General features: G+C 39.2%; 1 protein-coding gene and 1 pseudogene across 3 annotated transcripts; both read left to right on the top strand.

Moving 5' to 3' along the window:
- The first annotated feature begins 1,714 nt into the window (after positions 1-1,714).
- LOC139963169 (2-Hydroxyacid oxidase 1-like) lies at positions 1,715-7,850 on the top strand (annotated as a pseudogene).
- A 1,890-nt stretch (positions 7,851-9,740) lies between these two features.
- LOC139963168 (2-Hydroxyacid oxidase 1-like) lies at positions 9,741-22,211 on the top strand. 3 transcript variants are annotated; one of them, XM_071963719.1, is made up of 9 exons: positions 9,743-10,026; positions 10,908-11,125; positions 11,863-12,014; positions 12,499-12,772; positions 14,626-14,801; positions 18,150-18,241; positions 18,751-18,912; positions 19,379-19,448; positions 22,006-22,211. In XM_071963719.1, exons 2-9 carry the CDS (start codon positions 10,986-10,988, stop codon positions 22,074-22,076), a joined length of 1,137 nt encoding a protein of 378 aa, XP_071819820.1. In that variant the 5' UTR covers positions 9,743-10,026; positions 10,908-10,985; the 3' UTR covers positions 22,077-22,211. The 3 variants fall into 3 exon arrangements, with proteins under 3 accessions (XP_071819821.1, XP_071819820.1, XP_071819819.1); XM_071963718.1 differs by having other exon boundaries at positions 9,744-10,048; XM_071963720.1 differs by lacking the exon at positions 22,006-22,211 and having other exon boundaries at positions 9,741-10,048; positions 19,375-19,450.
- The last annotated feature ends 478 nt before the right edge of the window (positions 22,212-22,689 follow it).

Raw genomic sequence — 22,689 nt, 5'->3', positions numbered from 1 at the left:
GCAGCTAGGTAGTTACGCAACTACGCACTTACGCAGCTACGCAATTACGCAGTTACGCGCTTACGCAATTACGCAGTTACGCACTTACGCAGTTACGCACTAAATCGTGGAGGCATACAAGATATTTTGTTGGGACTCACTCAACAACAGGCTTAAAGACTTAAACATTTTAGATTACTAAATAAAACATCTCTTTTCGAATCACAACCAAACCAGTACGTGGGTAAATGTATGTACAGATGAAGGATAATACTAGCGTTTGTTGACACTACTCTTTCTCACTACTTGCTTTGATTAAGAAAACATAAAAGATATATACAAGACATACGCCCACATGAAACACGTGGTCTAGCGTTTGTGAGCCCCCTAGTGAAGTCGAAATTACAATTATCGAACCCCTATAGAAAGTGACAACAAATATGTCTCTTAAAAATACACCTTCGTTTCTTGTAACTTAAACGCACGTAGCGCAACGATAGTTTTCTTAGAATTTCCTAGGTGTACGAACAATATCCCCGTCACCCCAAAGATACCCGATTTTACCTTTCCTAAGACAAACAATTAAACCTAGAAGTCATGCCAAGCACATAATCGTGTGATAGAACAAATGATAGATTAAACTGTTCTATACTTTGTGAATTATTACTGATAGCCAGTAGGAATATGCCTTAAGAAATAATTAAGGAGACTTGTTGTATTGGTATTCTGACTGGTATTCTTCACGTTGTTGTGTTAACGAACCCTATTCTACCCAACCGTTGCTGGCATAGACAACATAAAATTGCTCACGACCCTAGCCAGGTTTGTTTAAGTTGTCCCATAATCATAAACGTGACGAAAGTCGAACGTTACGCTTTAAGGCCTAGTTATGCTGAAACTGGTGGAAGAGACTACACAAATTGAGATCAACAGCCGATCGAGACAAAAGCCATTGAACTCATTGCAAAACTAAGACCGTTTTACACAATTATTTCGCATTGAGAATGGTCATAGTAAAAATCTAACTAGACGAACTGCTAAGTTTCATAAACGCTGCCTGGTCACAATGAAACTACATCCAATCTTTGTCGCCAAGGGGAGGGATCGAGTGAGGTTGATATTATTGTCCCTCTATCTTGACAGAACCCTGCATAAGCGAACATGGGATTGACTTCAGGCAGGACCGCATGACACCCACTTAATTCCAATAATTCCCCTATCCTGAATAATAAATAAGGGCGGAGGGTGTGGTGGGGGAGGGGGGTTATACTGTCATATTGGCATGCCGAGACATAACCTTTTATAATTAAAGACAGTCCTTTCAGAGACTCATAAGTTGAAAAGAAAATTACACAGTTTGTACCTTTAAGGTGACATTTCAAAATTGTCAATTGGTGGCTTCAAATTAAGCCCCTGGACTTCTGTATGTCAGTGGCGACTGATATTCCACACTGGTTTGGTTTGTTTGGGCTTCAATTGTATACATGTGTTAGTTTCACGACGTTTTTGAAGCTTAAATATGAATATAAATTCTAGAATTATGCAATTCAATATAATCCAAATATATGCCACTGTAATGTCAAAACGGTAACCTCTTTGTCTGAAAGAAGTAGGAATTAATAGCTGGAAATGATCTACATATTCAGAGAAGTTGAGCAACGTGCATAAATGATGACGTCATCATCAATTAAGTCACGACACAGAACTCGAGTAACATATAACTGACTCATGGACATAAATAATACATTACCAACTGTTAGCTCTGAAAGTTGCAGACCGAAAGAATTCCCGAACAGACTGATTCTGTAGAGAGCTTGGAAAAGATGTCGATGCCTATATATCGGGCCACGGGGACCCATTGATACTCCTTTCATTCTTTCTTAAGGATATTATTACCATTCTCGTCGGGCCTGGCCCCAGTGGCGGACTGGCCACACGGGCATTTGGGCAATGCCAGGTGGGCCGATGGGCTTGGGAGCCTAGCAAAAATTACAGCCAATTTTCACAGTAGTTAATAGAATACAGACGGACTGTGTAGAAATATATATTTAATCAATGATGGCCCGGTCTAGGTTAACAAATGCCCGGGCTGGTTTAAGACCCAGTTCGCCCCTGCCTGGCCCAATGTGTGCCGTCTCTGTGATGGATTCTTCACTAGTTCAATGTTATACGTAATCACGTCTTTACTTCAGATTTCGTCTCAAGCCGCGAGTATTACAATCCAAACCGTACATAGATAAGAGAAGCATTGTTCAAGGCCAAGATGTAAGCTCACCTCTGGGAATCGCTCCTACCGCTTGTCAGAAGGCAGCCCATCCCGATGGAGAAAAGGCGACTGCTAGAGGTATTTAATAACTTTTTCAAAAACAAGGTTTTTTTGCTGAAAGTGTGGAGAAGTCGTAGCTTGTTTCCATTGATTTTGAACTCAGAATATGTTATTTATAGTATTTTTTTTTATCTTTTATTTTCAGCTGCTGAGCAAGCTGGTATGATTATGATCGTTAGTTGCTGGGCGATGGTAAAATTCGAGGAAATAGCTGCCTCTGCCCCCAAAGCCAAACTATGGATGCAGATATATCCGTTTGGCGACAGGAGGAACTCTTTGAATATGATTCGAAGAGCGGAGCATAACGGTTACAAAGCCATCGTCATAACTGTAGACTCGCCAAGTATCGGAATATTCAAAAGAAGCTTTCGCAGCGGGGACGAAATAAAACAGCAATTCGCCAGCCTCAAGCCAGGGTGAGCAGAAACATGTTGCAACAAATTTATAAGATAATTTACCATATTATTGCTGTTTGCTATAATAGTAAGGCACAGGCGGTAGCGGTGTGCGTTACGCGTACACTCTTTTAGTTGTCAGTCATTTATGTTCAGTCATTTATGTATCCCCCACGCCCCTCCCGCTCCACCCCACCCGAACGCGCACATTTTTCAGTTGAGATCGACGCCCCTGCGGAGGAGTATAAAGGGGTAGTTGAGAACTAAACCTCGATCGAAATACATCCCGTTTTGCACAATGCTCTTATAGAGATGATCACCGTAGTTAAAGGGTGAGAAGACTCGCGCAGAAAGAAACGTCTCATGCCGGTAATCTGACCTAGTTTCGAATGAGGTGTAACAGAAGTGGAGACACCACCATCGATCCCAGAAAATACACACACAGCTTGCTACCGTCGGTAATTAGACACTAGTGTACAGTCAATACATACAGCTACGGTCAATACCCACAACACAGTGTACAGAGCAGCGTGGACATCTCAGGCCTAGATAAAATATAACACAAGGTATCACGTTTCATTACTGTCTGCATTTTGAACCGACAAGAACAAAACGGCATTTGCAAGCAACGAAATGTTAACTTTTTCAGAGCGCGGCACGCGGTTTAATCAACAGTTTTAAATTTTCTACGATTCTATACATACTCCTTCTAACCAATCATTTGTTTCCACTTGTATCATCTTCTTGTTTTGTCTGAAGATTAGTAAACTTCGAAGCAGTCACAGCTGATATCGACAAAGCCAAAAGTTCCGGAGATCACAATCTCTTCGCTTATGCTCGAGCACAGACAGAGTTCACGTCGAACTTGAACTGGGAAGAAGTAGCCTGGATTATATCACAAACAAAGTGACCAATTATCCTGAAAGGGATCCTGTCAGGTAACGGCCGGATATCATCTCTACATGCACTTCATTAACAATAGGATAATTATCAATTTGAGGTTATGTAGTGCTATAAAGTCCACCAACCAACATTTAACCAAGATCATGTATAGAATTCTAATCAATATCAATTTATACTCACGTATGTTTTCACGTTGCTCAAACTAATGTATAAAGTTTTCCATGGGGGGTGGGGGTGGGAGGGGTCTGTTAGGGGACTGGAAACCCTGCATGTGTTAGAACCATGTACATGCAGACGTTTCATCTTGGGGCTAAGGTTGGTCAAACTCTGGATATGAAGAAAAATCAGTGGTTTCGTCCGATCACCACCACCATCAGACGCCCTTGGCACGAGTGAGCCAGGGTATGTCTATATTCCGTTTTTGGCTAAGATCAATGTTTGCACCCCACTGCCCTCCCCATCGGCACATATTCGCTAACATGTAGGCGCACCTTAAGTTACAGTATCTGATGCTGTCAAATATTACTTTCTCTTCAAAGCATTTTTTCTCTTCAAATCTTGTCACCAGTGGAGAGTGCCAGAGAGGCGGTTGCTGCTGGTGTTCAGGGCATCATCGTATCAGCTCACGGAGGAAGACAATTGGATGGAGTGCAAGCACCGGTATTTCCTCTCTCATTAGATAAATAACAATCCATTTTCACAAGGTTTACATAAGACCTTTGTCAATTGATTTATGAAATTCAAGCAAATAAAATCATCCTATTTTGAAATCGTGTTGTGTTCTTTCATTGCTCTTAGATCGAGGCTTTACCTGAAATCGTAGACGCTCTGAGAGGGTCAAGTGTCGAAGTTTATATGGATGGCGGTGTCAGAAGTGGAAGGGATGTTTTCAAGGCCCTCGCTATTGGCGCCAAAGCAGTATTCATCGGACGGCCAGTCATATGGGGGTTGACCTATGACGTAAGGAGACAAACTGGGCTTTTAATTTGCCAGTTTTTAGAACAATAAAGTACTCCATTTGTTTAAACAACAATGAGATGAAATATGGGCGGATAGTTGAAGATCCATCATTACAACACGACAGCAGAATACATTCGGAATTCTGTCGCTAACCTCGAATAATTACAAAACGGCTCAAATGATATACATTGCAATAAAATATCGACTTACAATGGCCTCTTTATGTTTATTTGTTTATCGAGCCGAGTAAATATAAACAATTCATGACGTAGTAGATTATAAAGGATGGATAGAATCAGAGACTTGATTCGTGTTTCCCTTTTTATCTTTACAGGGACAAGATGGCGTATCGGAAATACTGACTATGATGAATGAAGAGTTAGTGAACACAATGTCCCTCTGCGGTATGTAGGCCTCCACTGATCACGTGACACTGTCAATGATCACGTGGTTACACTCTTGATGTAAGAGGACTGGGAAGTTGAGAGTGGGTCAACGTGATCCGTTTTCTTGCCCGGACTCTTGCTTGGGTGACTTTTCTTTAACAAGAAAGTATATCTTTCGGTCTCTCCTAAGGAAATTTTGCTATGCGAGTAGACCAGTAGACTAGACCAGGGCTTTTACGAGGACCAGGACTGAGTGGCATTGGTTGGACCTGACCCAAAGTCTGTACCTATATTGACCATACGGCAGCAAGATAGTCAACTAAGGTGTTTGAATTTCGATCAGGAGATTTTTTTTTTTTGTATCGGGATTGAATTTTTCGAGGGCCAACATTGGCCTATTAATTGGCCTATTAAGAATCCCCTGTACTAGATCATAAAGTTTGTAATGATGACAGGTATTGTGCTGTACAGATAAATCAAACAAATGTTGATATCGGAAATGACTCATACAACATCCTATATAACCGTTAACATAAATTACCAACACTAAACATGTGTTTATACAACCGTTTCTCGTGGCTTTATCGGTTAAAACATTTTAAAGTTTATGTACTCCGTTAATCAGCTAACACCGACCAATGTTAGTTACACGGTAACATAATGTTAAACATGCAACTGTCCGAATGTTTTACTTGTGTGTATACCTCATTAAGGAGTGTTCAATTCGCAAATTTTAAGCGTTTTGCAGTAAAGTGTCATCCACAATCTGTTAAAACGTGCGCGATAAGATGGACGGAAGCTGTATAGAGTAGTCTGGTTAGTCCAGTCGTTATGTGTTTGTACTATATGTCTGTAATTACTTCTCAGTCGGAACTGGTAGTAAGTCAGTAACACAGGTTAAGAATTTAAAGCCTATGCACACCAGTTATTAACTGATGAACGGCTACTCATCTTCACCAGTTTTAACTGATAAAGCCATGATGATCGGGTGGTTTAAAACATTCATGATAACACATACTGTAAAGTAACTGTTTAACGATGATCGCATAATTATGTGCTTTTATAGTAAATTATTCAATAGACTTGATTTAGAATTGAAGTTTATTCGTTACCCTCTCAAATCGCTTGTTTTTTGTATTTTGAATTTTTCACAGCCACAGCAAAAAAAATCGTGTAAAAACGAACAATATAAAATGACATAGTTTGTCGAATAAATCAGATATGATCATTTTAAATTTCATAAATACCGATCCTTATCTCGGAGGACCTGACTGTAGGACGGGGGCAGGGGAAAATTGCTTCACTTGAGGCCCGCACTGTGGGCGGATGGGGATGGCTGTTAATAGTAGTTTCAAGTTTATTTTCCACTTTCCATAAATATAAACAGTAACAGAGTCAATGAGTGGTTTACTCACATTATGATGAAATAACAATAAACAAAGTTCAAAATATGCTATAATGGAAGTGGAGGAACCAGAAGTAAGTAGAGACTTTTCGAGTCTGGTCCCTTAATTAACAAGCAAAGAGAATTTCAAAAATCACATAAGTACAGAGAGAGTAAAGAGATAAGGAAATACAGAGAAAAAAATAAAGAGGAAGCGAAGAAAGGTAAAAGCAAATCCATACAAAGAGGCAATGTTAAAGATTATTGATGGATTGGAATTCAAGATAAATGATATAAAACATATAACTACTGAAAAGTGGTCTATTATCATCTACTGAAAAACTGATAGTAATGGGTGGCGTTCTTACAAAACTTTTATTGAAGGAAACATTCGGGCGGACTGATGTAGACTCTAATAAGAGTATGCCTCTTTAAATAAAGTAAAGAGGGCGCGCTTTCATTTGGATATTACACTCGAGGATTTTCTCTGCACGAGTAGTATAGAATACAAATTCTAGGATGTGGAGGGGGGGGGGGCGAAGCAGAAGCGAATGCCGCTAGACTACACTACTACCCAACCCTACACCCTACCACCATACCCACCCATACGTTTTTCAGTTCGGTTCATTTTGAAATATTTTCTTTCTTTTTTTGCAGGTTGTAACAAGATTGATGAAATTACGAGGTCATTTGTCAGACACCAATCTGAGCTCACGTGCAAGTTGTAGTTTAAAAAATTCCGTCCCGCAATATCATTTATATATATATTTTTTTGATATTTCCTTAATTTTAATTTTGTGCTATCGTTTGTTAGGAAAAGCAACGTGCAGAAATCATATCTTTTTGTTATTTATAATAGAGTAGCGGATCCAGGATTTTAGGGAGACAAATATCAGTAGATACCGAAATTACAATAAAAATAGCGGTGCATAATAAATACTACACCACGGTAAAAAAAATTCTTGTTCTCGTTCCAAACATGATATATAATATTGGCTTGTATATACACGCCTTGTTGCATATAAGTACAAGAAATATGAGAATAAGGTTCCTGATAAGCAAATCACATTATATTTGAGATTGGAATTCTTTTTCCGCGATAATTAATTTTGGTTCTTTCTTTAGTAGCCCAGAGGAATATTATAAAGTTGGAAAACAATGACCGACCAGGATGTGTTAGTAAAAATTGCAGAATTCCGTTTTAATTAGCGGGATAATTTCATAAAAAAAATTAATAACTTTGTTGTTGTTGAAATATTTCCCTTCCTTATACGTAATAACCAAGGTAAGAAATATTGTGAATAATGTTAGCTGACAGAGAAATATATATTGGGGAGGAGGGGGGGGGGGTGAGGAGGAGGGAGGGATCCTCGATTCCAATTACTTCCTCTAACGTCTCCGTCACTCATTGCCTGTCTATCTGTCCATATGATTATGGTATTGACCTGTTAACAGAATGTTCCTGAAATAACATAACATAATTCAGAAAAGATAAAATATGAACTGTCATTCTTGTCTCTCTCCACCTCTCTCCACCTCTCTCTCTCTCTCTCTCTCTCTCTCTCTGAAGAACCTGTCATGTTCAGTTTTTTCTTTCCTTTATTCTCTTTTGGCACATATTGAACTTGGTACACATACCTGAACTATTAATAACAATCATCTCACAACTCATAGGATCCCTGATCCGTCCATCACTTCATTCTCTCAAACCTTGCCCGGACTAAGCCGACAGACGGACTCATAAACCAGCTGATACATTGTTTCATATCCAGCTGGTATGAATCTCTTGTGATTAACTCGCCGGGCGTATGGCAAGCCGTTTTAATGTTTTTCCTGCATTTGATGATATCACCAATTATTTGATGATATCAGCAAATCAATTGATGATATCAGCAATTGAATTAGTGATATGGACATATCAATAAATAGTTTGTTGATACCGGCAATTCAATTGCTGATATCACAGATTATTTGATGATATCAGCAATTGAACTAGTGATATAAACATATCAATAAATGATTTGTTGATATCAGCAAATCAATTGCTGATATCACCAATTATTTGATGATATCAGCTAATCATTTGATGATATCAGCAATTGAACTAGTGATATAAACATATCAATAATCGATTTGATGATATCAGCAAATCATTTGATGATATCAGCAATTCAGTTGCTGATATCAGCAATTATTTGGTGATATCAGCAATCATTGCTGATTTCCTCAAATATTTGATGATATCATCAACTATTTGAAGATATCAGCAAATCAATTTGATGATATCAGGAATTGAATTGGTGATATCAACTAATGAATTGCTGATATCAGCAAATGAATTGGTGATATCTGCAATTATGCGCATTTAATGATATCAGCAGATCATTTGTTGATATCATCAAATCCTTGTTGTTAGTATGATACCTGGAACGGACGGCTGCGGTAAGAACTGAAACTTTTATTGACAAACTGAACATATTGTGTTGGTGGGAAGGGGGAGAGAGTACTCTTGTTTCAATAACTTTTAATGATGAACTGAATATATTGTGTTGTGGGAAATGGAGGGGAAGTATACTCTTGTTTCAATACCTTTTAAAGATAAACTAAACATATTGTGCTGCGGGAAATGGAGGGGGGGGGGGAGGAGTACTCTTGTGTCACTTTTTTGGTCTAACTGAATTAAGTTAAATAAGTCAATATTACTTCCTTTATATTACCAATAGTATACATGTATCTCCCCTCCCCTACACCAAAGGGGCAAACCAGTGTTCCATAAGTTACATCATCGAAGCCACAAAAAAAAAGTATTTGTCTGTAAAAACGAAACCATTTTCAATGATTGTGCATATTTACGATTGTAGTTTGAACAATCTGATTAGATTAATGGAAGGCCGTGGTTTTATTGAACTGAATTTGAACAGCAACGATGATGTGTTACTGGCTAGATCATTTTGTAGTAGAAAATTCTTTGCTTCTTTTTCGAGGTATTGAAAAATATTTTACTTTCAGAATCTATAACCACTGCCTATGGGTTTTTTTAATTTTCTATGGATAAAGATGGCGGCTCAGCCGATTTTATAGGAAACCTATTCTCTTTGAAACCAGTTTGCATTGAACTTTAACTTTTCTGTCCGTTTGATACAACTCCAATATTCACATATACAGATATAATAACACAAAACAATAAAAGTTGAGAAAATTTATTACCTCTTTAATTTCTATGACCTTACACCCAACTATCACCCAACATTTTCTTGCAACATCTAAAGAATATAGCGGAACATACAAATACAAGTACATACTTAACACATGTCCGGATCCATGCAGTCATTTTGGAGATGCTATCGTCGACCAAATACCCACACACGCACGCACGTACAGGCATCCATATTTCAAGCACACAAAATGCTTAGACATATGTTACCATTTCGACGGCAACCGGCCCTAGCTTTTCCACATTTCTTAAATGCACGGTAGAATACACCCTTATACTTTGTACTGCGAAGCCAAATGACACCATAATTGGACACAGGCTATCTGCAATTAGACAGCAAATACTCGCATCACAGTGTAGGACTTATCTATCTGGACTATTTTTGTGGAGTTACCGAGTTTTTAAAATTCTGACACGCCGAAAGGAACAATCATTTCAAACAGTACAGAAAATAGTCACATGAACCGTTCTCTTGTGTGGTACGTATTGACGTGATCCATGGTAAGTTTCTCTAAGTTAAACTGTCTTCGTTGCTGTCTGTACTCAAGAGTTAGTGTACAGTACAGGAAAGCATATCATATCATACTGATATAAGGGTCCAGGGGTTACTCAAATTCGAAAGTACAGAAGGGTTGAAGGGACATGCACGTTGATGACATACACATTTCAAACGTCAAAAATATGAAAATGAACATTTTTCATACTTGCTTCCATCTTGTCAAAACTCCAAAAATCAGAATATTATCAATTACAATGTGTTACAGTGGTCAATGTGCATGTGCCTTCTTCGCTTACGTATAGAAATGACCATTCATGGAGGGTTTGGTAACCTTACAGTTAAAGGACTACTTTAACAGGCGGCAATCTTGATATGGCATATATTTAAGTATAATGATACACACGTAAATGGTAATTTACAGCAATATGAGCTCATCTCAAAAAGTAACAGACCCCAGCCGTGAAAGGAGGAAATAAGGTCACAAGATCATTTGCGTCCAGTTGTCTGATGATCGAATTCATATTTATATATATATATATATATATATATATATATATATATATATATATATATATATATATATATATATATATATATATATATATATAATATATATATATATATATATATATATATATATATATATATATATATATATATATATATAGATAGATAGATATATATCGTACTGAAGTTGTGTGTGGTGTTGTTATGTTATGTTAGGCTGAGGTTAATTATTGGTCAGTTATGTCATTACGTAACTTTCCTATGGATTCTTCGTAAGTTTCAATAACATATCTCTTCACATTTCCTGTTCTATCATGATGAAACAAACTTATTATCTCTGCATGTATCTTGCAGATACAGTAACAGAAGCAAACTAAATTGTCCGAAATCCATCTGAAAAAATAGTGTAGGCTTTACTATTGAGCAGAAATTATGCCTACCAGCGGTATATCACGCGTGGTTGATCTGGAGAAGTTCGTCGGAGACAAACTTCCTTACTTTTTGATAGATTATTTTGCAACCGGTGGAGGCGACGAACAGACCCTTGTAGACAGCGTCAACGCCTTTAAAAGGTACCGCACATCTAGCTTGAACGGAAATAATGACAATGGAATAAATTTGTTTTGTAACTTGGAAAACATGGCATAATGTACTACATGAATTATGTAAAATATCTGTCGAGGAATCAATTTAGGTCTCGAACGCTATAGTGGTCTTCAGAGACACACCAATCAACAATCATGTTCAGCGAGTGTTGTAACTGTGATTGGAAGTGATATAGTTTGATAGGGGAGGGGGAGGGGGTGTTAGGGAACACATACTTATTCTTGTTAGGATACTGGATTCGAGTTTTTTTTTTTTTTAAAGGATATATATATATATATATATATATATATATATATATATTCATTTAATAATAAGAAAGAATAATAATAATCCTACCCCATTCCACGCTTACCGGAACTTTCAATAAAAATATGAATATGTATCGCTTAGGCTATATACAAAGTAGAAACGTTCGTGAATGTTGAGCAGTATTTTACATTCATGCAATATGCCCCCCCCCCCACCCAATGAATCCCAATTTCTCCGTATATATGTTATGGGTATATTCCATAGGTAATACCATATCGCATCTCCCTTTACCCCCCCCCCCACTCCCCAAGGTCAACCTAATCAACCTCCAATCACTAACAAGTGCTCACGGTTTCCAACATCACTATGTTCTGCCTTGTGTGTGTTTTCTGTTTTTGATACTGTCCTACTTCACCGCGTCTTTTTTGCTTCTACACTTGTAAACATTTTTCAGATTTCGACTGAAGCCAAGGGTCTTACAGTCTAAAAGTGAAACCAACATAGAGACGAAAACTCAGGGTCAATCTATCTGCTCGCCTTTTGGAATAGCTCCAACTGGATTTCAATCCTTAGCTCACCCACAAGGAGATGTAGCTACAGCGAAAGGTATACAATTCATAACCATTGAAAGTTAGAAAGCTTCATTTTAGCCTAAAGTTATGGTCGGAGTAGTATAAAACCCACAATGCAGCTGATGAAACCTTCTTCGTGAAAACATATTGTGAGGTGCTTTTGTACATATTAGATAATAATTTGAACAGAGATTAAAAAGGAAACGTGCTTTCCAGGTAATTGTTCAGACTACTCCTTTACATTGAAACATCCCAAAGCTCCTTTGCTTTGGTTTCTTACCTCCCTTATTCCATGTATTGGGAAGTATTTTAACTTATTTACTACGTATTAGATATCTCAGTGATTTAAGGATAGCACACTGGGAATGACCTTAAAACGCCTATTGAAATGTGAATATGAGTGAGTATTAATATTTCATATATTTAAATTCCATTTATGACGTGCTTTAGTATTTCTAAGCTCTTTAAAAATGTATCATTGCATCTCTCCATTTTTCTGTCCTCATCTATACAAAAAGCCGCCGAGAAAGCTGGAGTTATCATGATCGTTAGTAGTTGGACATGTCTTCGCTTTGAAACTATCGCGTCCTCTGCTCCTAGTGCTGTCCTCTGGATGCAGCTGTACCCTTATGCTGACCGACGGCATACACTTAACTTTATCCGTCGAGCTGAGCGGAGCGGATTCCAAGCTTTGGTCGTGACCGTAGACTCACCGCAGATTGGGATCTTTGCAAGAAGCATCCGGTCTGGTTACGAGGCCCAAGATCAGTTTGATAGTGTACTGCCAAACGGGTGAGTAAGTTTTAAACCCGTTGTCGTCTATAGTGGAACTGAATGTAAAAAACCTATATGGATCAGATAACGTAGCACTGTAATATTCACATTCGCGACACATTAATCTGCCTCTGTACAATAAATGTAGCTACACGTTCATATAAGGTCATCTTGATGAAAGGTAATCGCTCATGTACCTATATAGCGCCACCATAAAACCAGTGAGGCATAACTCACTCCCGCACGTTGAAGTTTATTTTAGTATCATGGGCGTAGATGTGCCTGTGCTTAGGGTAGCATACGCCCATTAAAATCCCCATTGACTTACATACTAAATCACAAAAGAAATGTGGTCTCTAAGTCTAGATAGAAGTTCTCACTAGCTAAACGCTACCCATAACCGGATAGCTGACAAGTTGGCCTTTCAAGGCACCATCAATTTTTGCGTATCATGACCGTGCAGATGTTTTTGCTATCCGAGCCGGAAGTTTTCGTCACTTGTAAACAATCCCCTTCACTCAGTAGTAAACAATTTTCGTACGCCGCTCCTTGGAGGCCTAAAGGGGTCTAAATTGCATCAATTGACCCAATTTTGCACCACATGTACTTCCATTCATGCTCTTTAACATGCAAGCCAAAACAAACCAGATCCTGATTGATAACGTATCGAAAAAGATGTTTTCCTACTGCATTTTGGCACTTTACCTGAAATAGTAGAAACAACCTGGCGGATTGATATAGACTCTAATAGGAGTATGCCACCTTAGGGGCCCCAATGCTTTTTCTGTGAGGAGCAGGTGTGTTTATCAATCACTCACTTGGCCTTAGATTCGGTCGATGCTGTTATTGCCATGCTTCTGAGGTTTTCCTGTACCCGGAGACCCTGTCCCGGTTCATTAGGGTACCGCTTTCCCTTCCTCTGTAAAAACACACAGAGGAGAGGGAACAGTTAGTGCGTGGGGAGAAATTCCCGGTCACGTTATTGACAGGGTTACATACAAATTTCACTGCAAAGAGACCTTTGCAAAGTCGAACTTTCCCAAGAGCCATGTCATTTTTATAGATGTAACTATTCACCTGGTTTAATTTGTCATGTATATTCGAAACAATGAAATAAGAGTTGGTCTTTTCATTAGATATTAAAGACTATAATTATCATATCATTTTTAACAGAATGAATAGAAAACATCCTCGTGTTCGTACGTACGAAATATATGTAACTGTATTTTATTGACCCAATCAGAAACTTAAAACATGGTTATGAACAACTTACAAGCTGAAAAGTAATGTATATCTATTTTAATTTGTTACAGAAAGAGATAATTACAATCTACATCTCTTTAATTTTTTTATATACTTTTTTTTTATAACCATGACGATGAAATTTCGATATTTTAAAAGTGGTCGTGTCCGACATACTCAGTGTGAAAATTGAAGGGGAAAGAAAGCCGTCTGGGCGTGAGAAGAAATCTGACCTTTCAACTAACTGTATAATCGCTTAATTTTAATTAATATTTAAATTTACATTTTTATAAAGCGCCTTTCCCAAAGGCTCGAAGCGATCTACAATTTTTACCCCGGTCAACGATTACCTGTCAAACATAGAGACAATCCCTCCACATGGCAGCAGTTAAACACCGCCCAGCTGACAGTTTTATCTCACAGGTCCCCATTTATACACCTGGGTGAAGAGAGGCAATGGAGATAAAGTGCCTTGCCCAAGGACACAACGCAATGATCTGGCCAGGACTCGAACCTGCAATCCTTAGATCACAAGTCCACTGCCTTAACCACTTGACCTCTCTCTTTTGCTCTCTTTTGTGACTTTATGCAGGGATATTAAATTTACTGATTTTCTTTCTGTTCGAAAGTTTGCTCAATTTGGAGGCTGCTCCCGAAGAAACCGAAAAGGCAAAAGCGTCCGGCGATAAATATCTGTTTCAATATCTAAAACAACAAATATCCTCTGCCGCTGCTGACTGGAACTATATAGCCTGGATGAAGTCACAGACTAAATTACCAATTATCTTAAAAGGCATTTTAACCGGTAAGGTCAAAGCTTTAATATTACTACGAGTCTTCCCAAGTATATCGATAATATATGGAACGCGAAAAGGACCACAACATCTGATGATGTTAATGATGATCTAATTTTATACGTTCATGTACTAACAAACTTACGATCATGTACTAAACATATACGATCATGTCCTGAAAACTTGTGATGATGATGAAAAAGCGCAAGTTACAAAAAAGTGGCGTATGAATATCCATTATTGTCGTTTGAATACGCGTATGGATATCCATATATAAGTGTCCCTAGGAATATCAAAGTTGATACCGAAGCCCCGCCCCTAATGTTCTTAATGAGTTTACACTGAATATTCATACTCGTATGCATACGTCACATATGAATATACATACGCGTATGCAGGCGCCACTTTCTTTGAACATAACATTATTAGTACATGATCGTATTTGTTTTGATGTACACCGTACGTTTTTAGTAATGATCGTATATGTTCAGAACATGATTGTATACTTTTAGTACATGATTGTATATGTTTGGTACATGATCGTAAATTTTTAGTACATGATCGTGTATTTCTAGTACATGATCGTAAGTTTTCAGTACATGATCGTATAAAATTAGATCAACATTAACACCATCATATGTTGTGGTCCTCTTCGCGTTCCATAATAATATGGCTTGGCAACCCAGTTGGGACAAATTGTTTTGTCGAATGACAAAAAGCGGAAATTCTCTCTCCAAGTTTCCTTTCCTGCTTATTGGCATCTATTAAAGTATCAGTGTCTGAGTTCTTCTCAAACGAAACCAGCAATGAATTTGCACTTATACAGGTGCGTATCCAGGGGGGGGGCGTTGGGGGCGCGCGCCCCCCGGGTAAGAAAAAGAGAAGAGAAAAAAAGAGAAGAAAAAAGGAAAAAAGAGGAGGAGGAGAGGAAGGAAGGGAAAAGAAAAAGAAGAAAGAGAGAAAAAGGAGAAAAAGAGGGAGGAAAAGCAAAACGCGAAGACACCGGGAAGAGAAAGAAGAACAGTGGCATCATTACAGCGCTGAAGGGTAGCCAGTGACGGATCAATGATTTCGTAAAAGTGTGACTCACCCTACCCCTTACACCGACAACTCCATTTTTTGACGTTTCCATTTTCCTCTCTCACTAATGATCTATATATATATACTATATATGGTCTATCATAACGCGTGTGTAGAATTGTGCTATGAAACCAACTGTGGCTGGTCTCGAACTCGACCGTGTCGTCGGGGAACATGACGCATTTTGGGATGGGGGCGACCGCCCGCCCCCCCCCCCATTCAGCATTTTATTAAATGATATCGCTAAGTAATTTAAAAATAGAAAGTGCCTAGAGGCAACTTACAACGCCTGGGAAGTGTCATTTCTAGCGATCTGGGAGACATTTTCGGCCAAAATTTGCTTGTACGCCTCGCGCCAACCTATGGTGGCGCTAAGCTTAGATAATTTGCCTACAGGCTTCGCCCCTCCCTTGGCAAATTCCTCGCTACGCGCCCGTTCGAATTTGTAACGCAAACAGCAGATATCACATCATATCAGTGAGCATGAAAATGGCGTTCCAGGATGAAAAGCCTCAAAACTGTCCGACTTGCCTGAAAAAATAACCACAAATTTTCGCGCGCGAAGCGCGCGTTCAACGTGTTCATGTCAATATCATATAAGCAAGCATCGGGTATTACATCGCATGCCATCATGTACCGTACGGTTCGTTAAAATTGCGCAGTATACCGCGGGATGCTAATGTAAACAACGACATGTCACATGTATTAAAAGCATGGAGGTCCAATTATGTCAAAACTCTCTTTTACATTAGTAATGGCGAATTAGGGCCTGCACCCCCGCCGCGCAGTGGCGGAGCGTCCATATGGTCAGGGGGGCGGATGCCCCCCTGACGGACTCAAATGGACTGCTGGCGCCTTTTTCAGCTCTTTACCACTTTTTACTTATTCTAGATTATTGACTTTTTTATTGCGCTCTCATCTACTTATTGACATTTGTCACATTTTGTTGGTGTAATTTGGCGATGACACCTTATTCTTCGTTTATCTGCAAATTAGCCAGGCCCGGAAAGGGTCATTTCCGGCGATCTAGGGAGTATCTTTACTCAAAAATTTTCTGTACGCTACGCGCCAACCAGTGGTGGCGCTCCGCTTAGATAGTGTCCAGAGCCGTATATAGATATCTCTATATACGGCTCTGATAGTGTCGAAAGCGCCCCTTCAGACCATTCTCGCCACTCCTGACCAATACCCCTAGCTCCGCCACTGCCACCGCGCCTCCCACGCCTATGTGTGTAGTGTTCGGTTTCGGAAATATCTGCTATTTTTTTATTTCCTTCAACCAAGTTTTATAATAGCCGTTATAACGGGTTTTAATATTTGTACACCAATAAATTAACTGTGTCTGAATTTTCGAAAATTTCTGACCAACATTCTACATCACACTTCCCTCTACTCGTGCAATTTTGACCGGTCTGTTAGGGGTGGAAGGAAGTTTTTTCTATATTGGTTGTCCATAGATGAAATTTTGTACAACATTATGGGTATGTTTTGAAGTGAGTTTATTCACGAGAAATGTGAATTTTCAAATTCTGAACAAATACGGGGCTTAAAACCTTGAAAAGTGGGGCTGACGGGTATTGTGGGCCGCGACGTAGAATCACCTACAAAAGCAAAGACCCACAGGAGATGCGATCAGGTCGAACATGATGTGTGCCGGGTTGACAATCTTCAAAAAGGTTATGGATGGAAAAAAAAACTATTAGGAAATACTTGGTTCTCAGGCAAAATGTGTACATCTGGTTGGTCATTTCAAGCCCGAGAAGTGCCGTTTCCGGTGATCTGGGGGGTTTCAAAACAAGAAATTTTCTTGTACGCTGCGCGCCAACCGATGGTGGCGCTCCGCTAAGATAGTAATTCGCGCCCCCCGGGTTTGAAAATCCTGGATACGCGCCTGTTATAAGTGGTACACTGATTGGAAAAACATGCTTACTATACACATGGAAGTATATCACCCTGAATGAGTCTATATACGGACTCATTCGGAACTTGAATTCCTCAGGTAACTGGTTCAGATCCTGTTGAGCTAGTCTTTGCTTCGCTCTTTGCCAAATTCTCCACGCATGAGGATCATTTTAAAGAAACAGAATAGCGTCATTGTTTTGAGAGGCAAAACAACAAGGAAAAAACATGTGTGTCTTGTAAAGAGAGGGAAAAAGTTAGAAAACAAACGAGTTCAATCGCTGCATGTCATCGCAATGCTATAGATGTTATATCATACAATCCTGTTTTCCCCCGAGAGTAAACATTTCCAGTAAAACTGTTCGTTGTCTCTTCATTAGCGGAGAGTGCTAGAGAGGCGGTTGCTGTTGGTGTCCACGGCATCATTGTATCAGCTCACGGAGGAAGACAATTGGATGGCGTACAAGCACCGGTAACGCACTAGCTATAATGTTCGTGAATTATAAACCATGTTGTTATTAATGTTCAGAATGGCTGGAATCAACTTGCAGATATGTATATATTTTAAGTTCTAAATTTAAATCCTTTATTGAAGATGACATTCAAAATGAGTCTTTTTCGGCCAAAAATGCATGATACAAGTTTGGATACGTGTTTTTTTCAGAAAGAAGAGTGTGATAGTTTTGATTTTTAATAGAGCAGTTGATTGAGATGTTGTGATGGGATGTGTAACATTTCTGTCTAAGTTAGATGAAGGACACCGCATCCTTCACACAAGTGTAAGTCAAAATAAATGAGATCGTTTACACTGAGAACAGTAAACGAAAAAGCGTCATCAACTTCATGTTGGTTCCGCCCGGTAGAGGAAATATGATCAATGATAAACACCGAAATAAATCATTGCTTACTACTTAAAGAATAATTAAACCATCTTTCCTGTCCGGACTACTTTCCATATATTAACCTTTACTTTGCTATTAGATTGAGGCCCTTCCAGAAATCGTTGATGCTGTACGGGGGTCAAAAGTCGAAGTTTACATGGACGGTGGTGTCAGAAGTGGGAGAGATGTTTTCAAGGCTCTCGCAATTGGCGCCAAAGCAGTTTTCATCGGACGACCAATTATATGGGGGCTGGCTCATGACGTAAGCGTATTAATTATTTATTATTTAATTAACTACCACATAAATATGTGTTATTAACATCATGAGTGACTTTGAAGTGGCAGGCATGTATGTAATCGCTATCCCGATCAAGGAGGCCTTACTGACGTTTTAACCCACCGTGTGCACAAATAGCGGTGTATATTGGTTTGGATTACATAAGTACATTTTACAACTTTTACAGTATCCTGTACGTAGCTTATACATTGCATCTTGTGAATAGACCTATGTTTTTGCTGGCGATAGTATTTAAGTAGATGTTAGTTACAATATATGTTGTACCTGAATGAATTTAAATAGTTGTGAGTGCCTGAAGAAATCATGAAAGCCACACGTTTTAAGTAATTAAGAGAAACGTGTGTATAAAATTGATTGGTTTTGATGCAAATGATCATGACAGGTATTACTAACATCCAGAAGAATGACTCTTTTGTTATTTCCTAAATAGGGTGAAAACGGTGTAACAGAAATCTTGGACATGGTTAGAAAGGAGTTGGTGAATACTATGGCACTTTGTGGTAAGTCTCTCGCATTACCGATATTGCCAGACCGTTCATGCAGGTTATTAATTTGACCCATCCATCTTAGAAATATGTGTCGTTTATGATGATATAATACCATCGAGTCATTAGGTGATATTTCTTTTTTCGTTTGTTGTGGTGTCAGGTAATATCGAAAAGCGGTATATAGAGGAGGGGGAGGAGGAGGAGGAGGAGGAGGAGGAGGAGAGGGGGAGGAGGAGGAGGAGGAGGAGGAAGATGAGGAGGAGGCTGAGTATCCAAATCATAAAACCGTATATGTATATGTTCAAGTTTTCTCGATCAACAGTTGGTATCCCCTTTACGTATATTCTCGAATTAGCTAGATGCAGGGGCGTATCCAGGGGGGGCGAAACAGGCGCGCGCCCCCCCCTATTGGCCGTCACCAAAAAAAAAAAGTTTGGCAAAAAAAAAAAAATTGATGACGACCTTTATGTGAGATGTCGGTGATCGCTCAACCCCCCCCCCCCCCCCTCCCGTATGCTTTATTCTTTGTTTGCCAAAAAAAGGTTCTGGCGAAGTTCGGCGGCATAATAGTTTTAGAAACATAGATGGTAATTGTGTTTGTATTATCACTATAAACACTAAATGACATGCCAGCCATACTAAATTGTGCATTTTGTGTCCATATTTACTGGAAATGTTGCTTATTATTAAGGTCGAAAAATGGATCACATATGGCCATGGGCGGCGATCCTGGGTGGAGGGGATATATCCCCCCATGAAAATGGGTGGAGGGGATGTAATGCACCATATCCCCCCCCTCCCACCAAATGCCAGGGATAAGAATATTTTCATGCCTACATTTATGCATCTTCGTTAATGTACGGCTCTTTTTTTTTAGCTTCATTTCTCGCCTACCATAAACGCAGTGCGATCTTTTCAAATAAAGCGTCTTTATAAAGCAAAAATAGTTGACTATAGGCTTCATTGGCCCTATAACAACAAAATGTATTATTGCGCCCACGGTATTGATATAGTACATATATGCACCCTCATAGTATTCATATAGGCCCTATAGTAGGCCTACACACGTACATGTTCCCTCGAACAGCTGAGAATCTCATGTAACCAGGGTAATGCTTAATACACGTTTCACCTGGATGCCCTAGCAATCGGTACCTAGGAATGTAACTATGTGTAATTGTGTATTGCATGTGTATAGGCCTATAATAGCCTGCATGAGGCCATTTTCTTCATCGGATAATATAACAGAGCTCTCGAACATTCTAACGTTGCGCCTGAAACAAGATTGACAGGGGCAATTTTCCCAAAATAACACCCGAAATTAAAAAAAAAAGTATTTTGGATCCTGATTATGAGATATTTCGGACATGACATCCCTATTTTAAAGTTGGGTATATGCCGCTTGGAAACCTCGGGAAGTGCCGTTTCCGGCCATCTAGAGGGTTTGTTAATCCCAAAATTTTCTTGTACGCTTCGCGCCAACCCATGGTGGCGCTACGCTTAGATAGTCAACAAGGTCATATCGCCCCCCCCCCACTCGGAAGTACGGATCGCCGCCCATGCATATGACACCATTTTGCATTTCAGCCCTTCTTTGAAAGCAAAAATTGTACACCCCTCCCCTTAGACCCATCCCCCAGGACGGCGATCATTCATGCCTGGCGCCCCCCCCCCTATTGGAAAATCCTGGATACGCCCCTGTAGATGGGACAACTATTACCTATTATAAGACGAATCAACCCTCTCTCATCCCAACACCACCTCCTCTCCTTCCTACGACTGCCACCTTTATGTCTTAATTGTTTTTTTATTCAATACTTTTGTTCAGTTTATTTGATAGAAGCGCATAAGCAGTTGTTGCTAAGATGACGAATTTTATGAAATTAACTAATATTTCACTAATAAGATCAATTTCGTGTAATATATAAATTCTTAAAAAGTTGAAATACCAAAATTTTTGGAAGATTTATGTTGTAACAGGTGAGGTTGATGACCAGACTCTTAACGACAGTTAACCCTTTTCAAACTTAAGAGTTAATTAAAAATTCCGATTTTTTTTTTTGGGGGGGGGGGCAAAACTGTAGACTGGTTTCTCAATCTTTTGTAGCCGATATTACATCATATTAATAACTAATCCATGCATTTAACCGTCCATAAGTCTTTCACTTGTTCACAGTGGCGTAGGAAGTTACTTTTGAGTGGGGGGCTGAAGACTGATGGCCGGCCTGGGGGAGGGGGTGTCCCCCTCCCCTTTGGAAATTTTTTTGCATTTCCAGGTGGACTCAGATGCAATTTGGTGCAATACAGCACACTTCAACACCCACTCCATTTTGTAAATAATTTTGCATTTTCACCTGGCCTTAAATGCAATTTGGTGCTCCAAATGAGATTTTTTTCTTATTTGGAAATGAAAGAGGGGTTTTCAGACTTGCGAAGCGGGGGGGGGAGGGCGGAATGATACTTCCGCCCCTCCATATTTTTCACTGGGGGCTGGCGCCCCCCAGCCCCCCCCGGTTCCTACGCCCTTGCTTGTTCATTTCACAATCTTTTCTTTCTTTCTTTCTTGCAGGTTGCAACAAGATTGAAGACATCACGAGATCATATATCAGACATCAGTCTGAACTCACGTGCAAGTTGTAGTTTAGAAATACATTGAAGCAATAAAAAATGACTGACAAAATGTCATCCGGATATTTCTTAATATTTTAATTATTTTCATCTCGTTTAATTTATTCATTTGCGATACTACATGATTATACACTTACATGTGCTGTATTCAATTTGATGTCTCTTTAATTATACTTTTAAGGTAATAATTGTACCAGATAACATCCAGTAGAGACACAGAATATATATGAAATGAGTTGATGAAATGATATGATCTCAGATCAAATCAAAGATTAAGATTGTAGGAAATATAGATAGCAAAGAGAAAGGTAAATAGAGGTTAAATGCATATACAGCTAATAATAATGAGCCCTGACTAGAGCTGGGTACATTGAGAATGGAACGTTACCGGTCTCTGTTTGCTAACTTGAATGATTTATTAATTACCTGCATACATATAAACAAATACTAGACTCACAAACTAGACTAAGCCTCTCTTACTTGGAAAGCCTTCTGGCGGACGCAGCAGGTAACCTGCCAGCGGGGCAAATGTTGCCCTCATGAGCATCCCCAAGGATGTCACCGTCATTTAGACACTCCAATACAGGAACGAGTTCAGGCCTATTTACTCCAGACCATCGAACTT

The sequence above is a fragment of the Apostichopus japonicus genome, chromosome 21, assembly GCF_037975245.1.
Source record: "Apostichopus japonicus isolate 1M-3 chromosome 21, ASM3797524v1, whole genome shotgun sequence".
Lineage (NCBI taxonomy): Eukaryota > Metazoa > Echinodermata > Holothuroidea > Aspidochirotida > Stichopodidae > Apostichopus > Apostichopus japonicus.
This window is presented reverse-complemented; position numbering and strand designations above follow the sequence as displayed.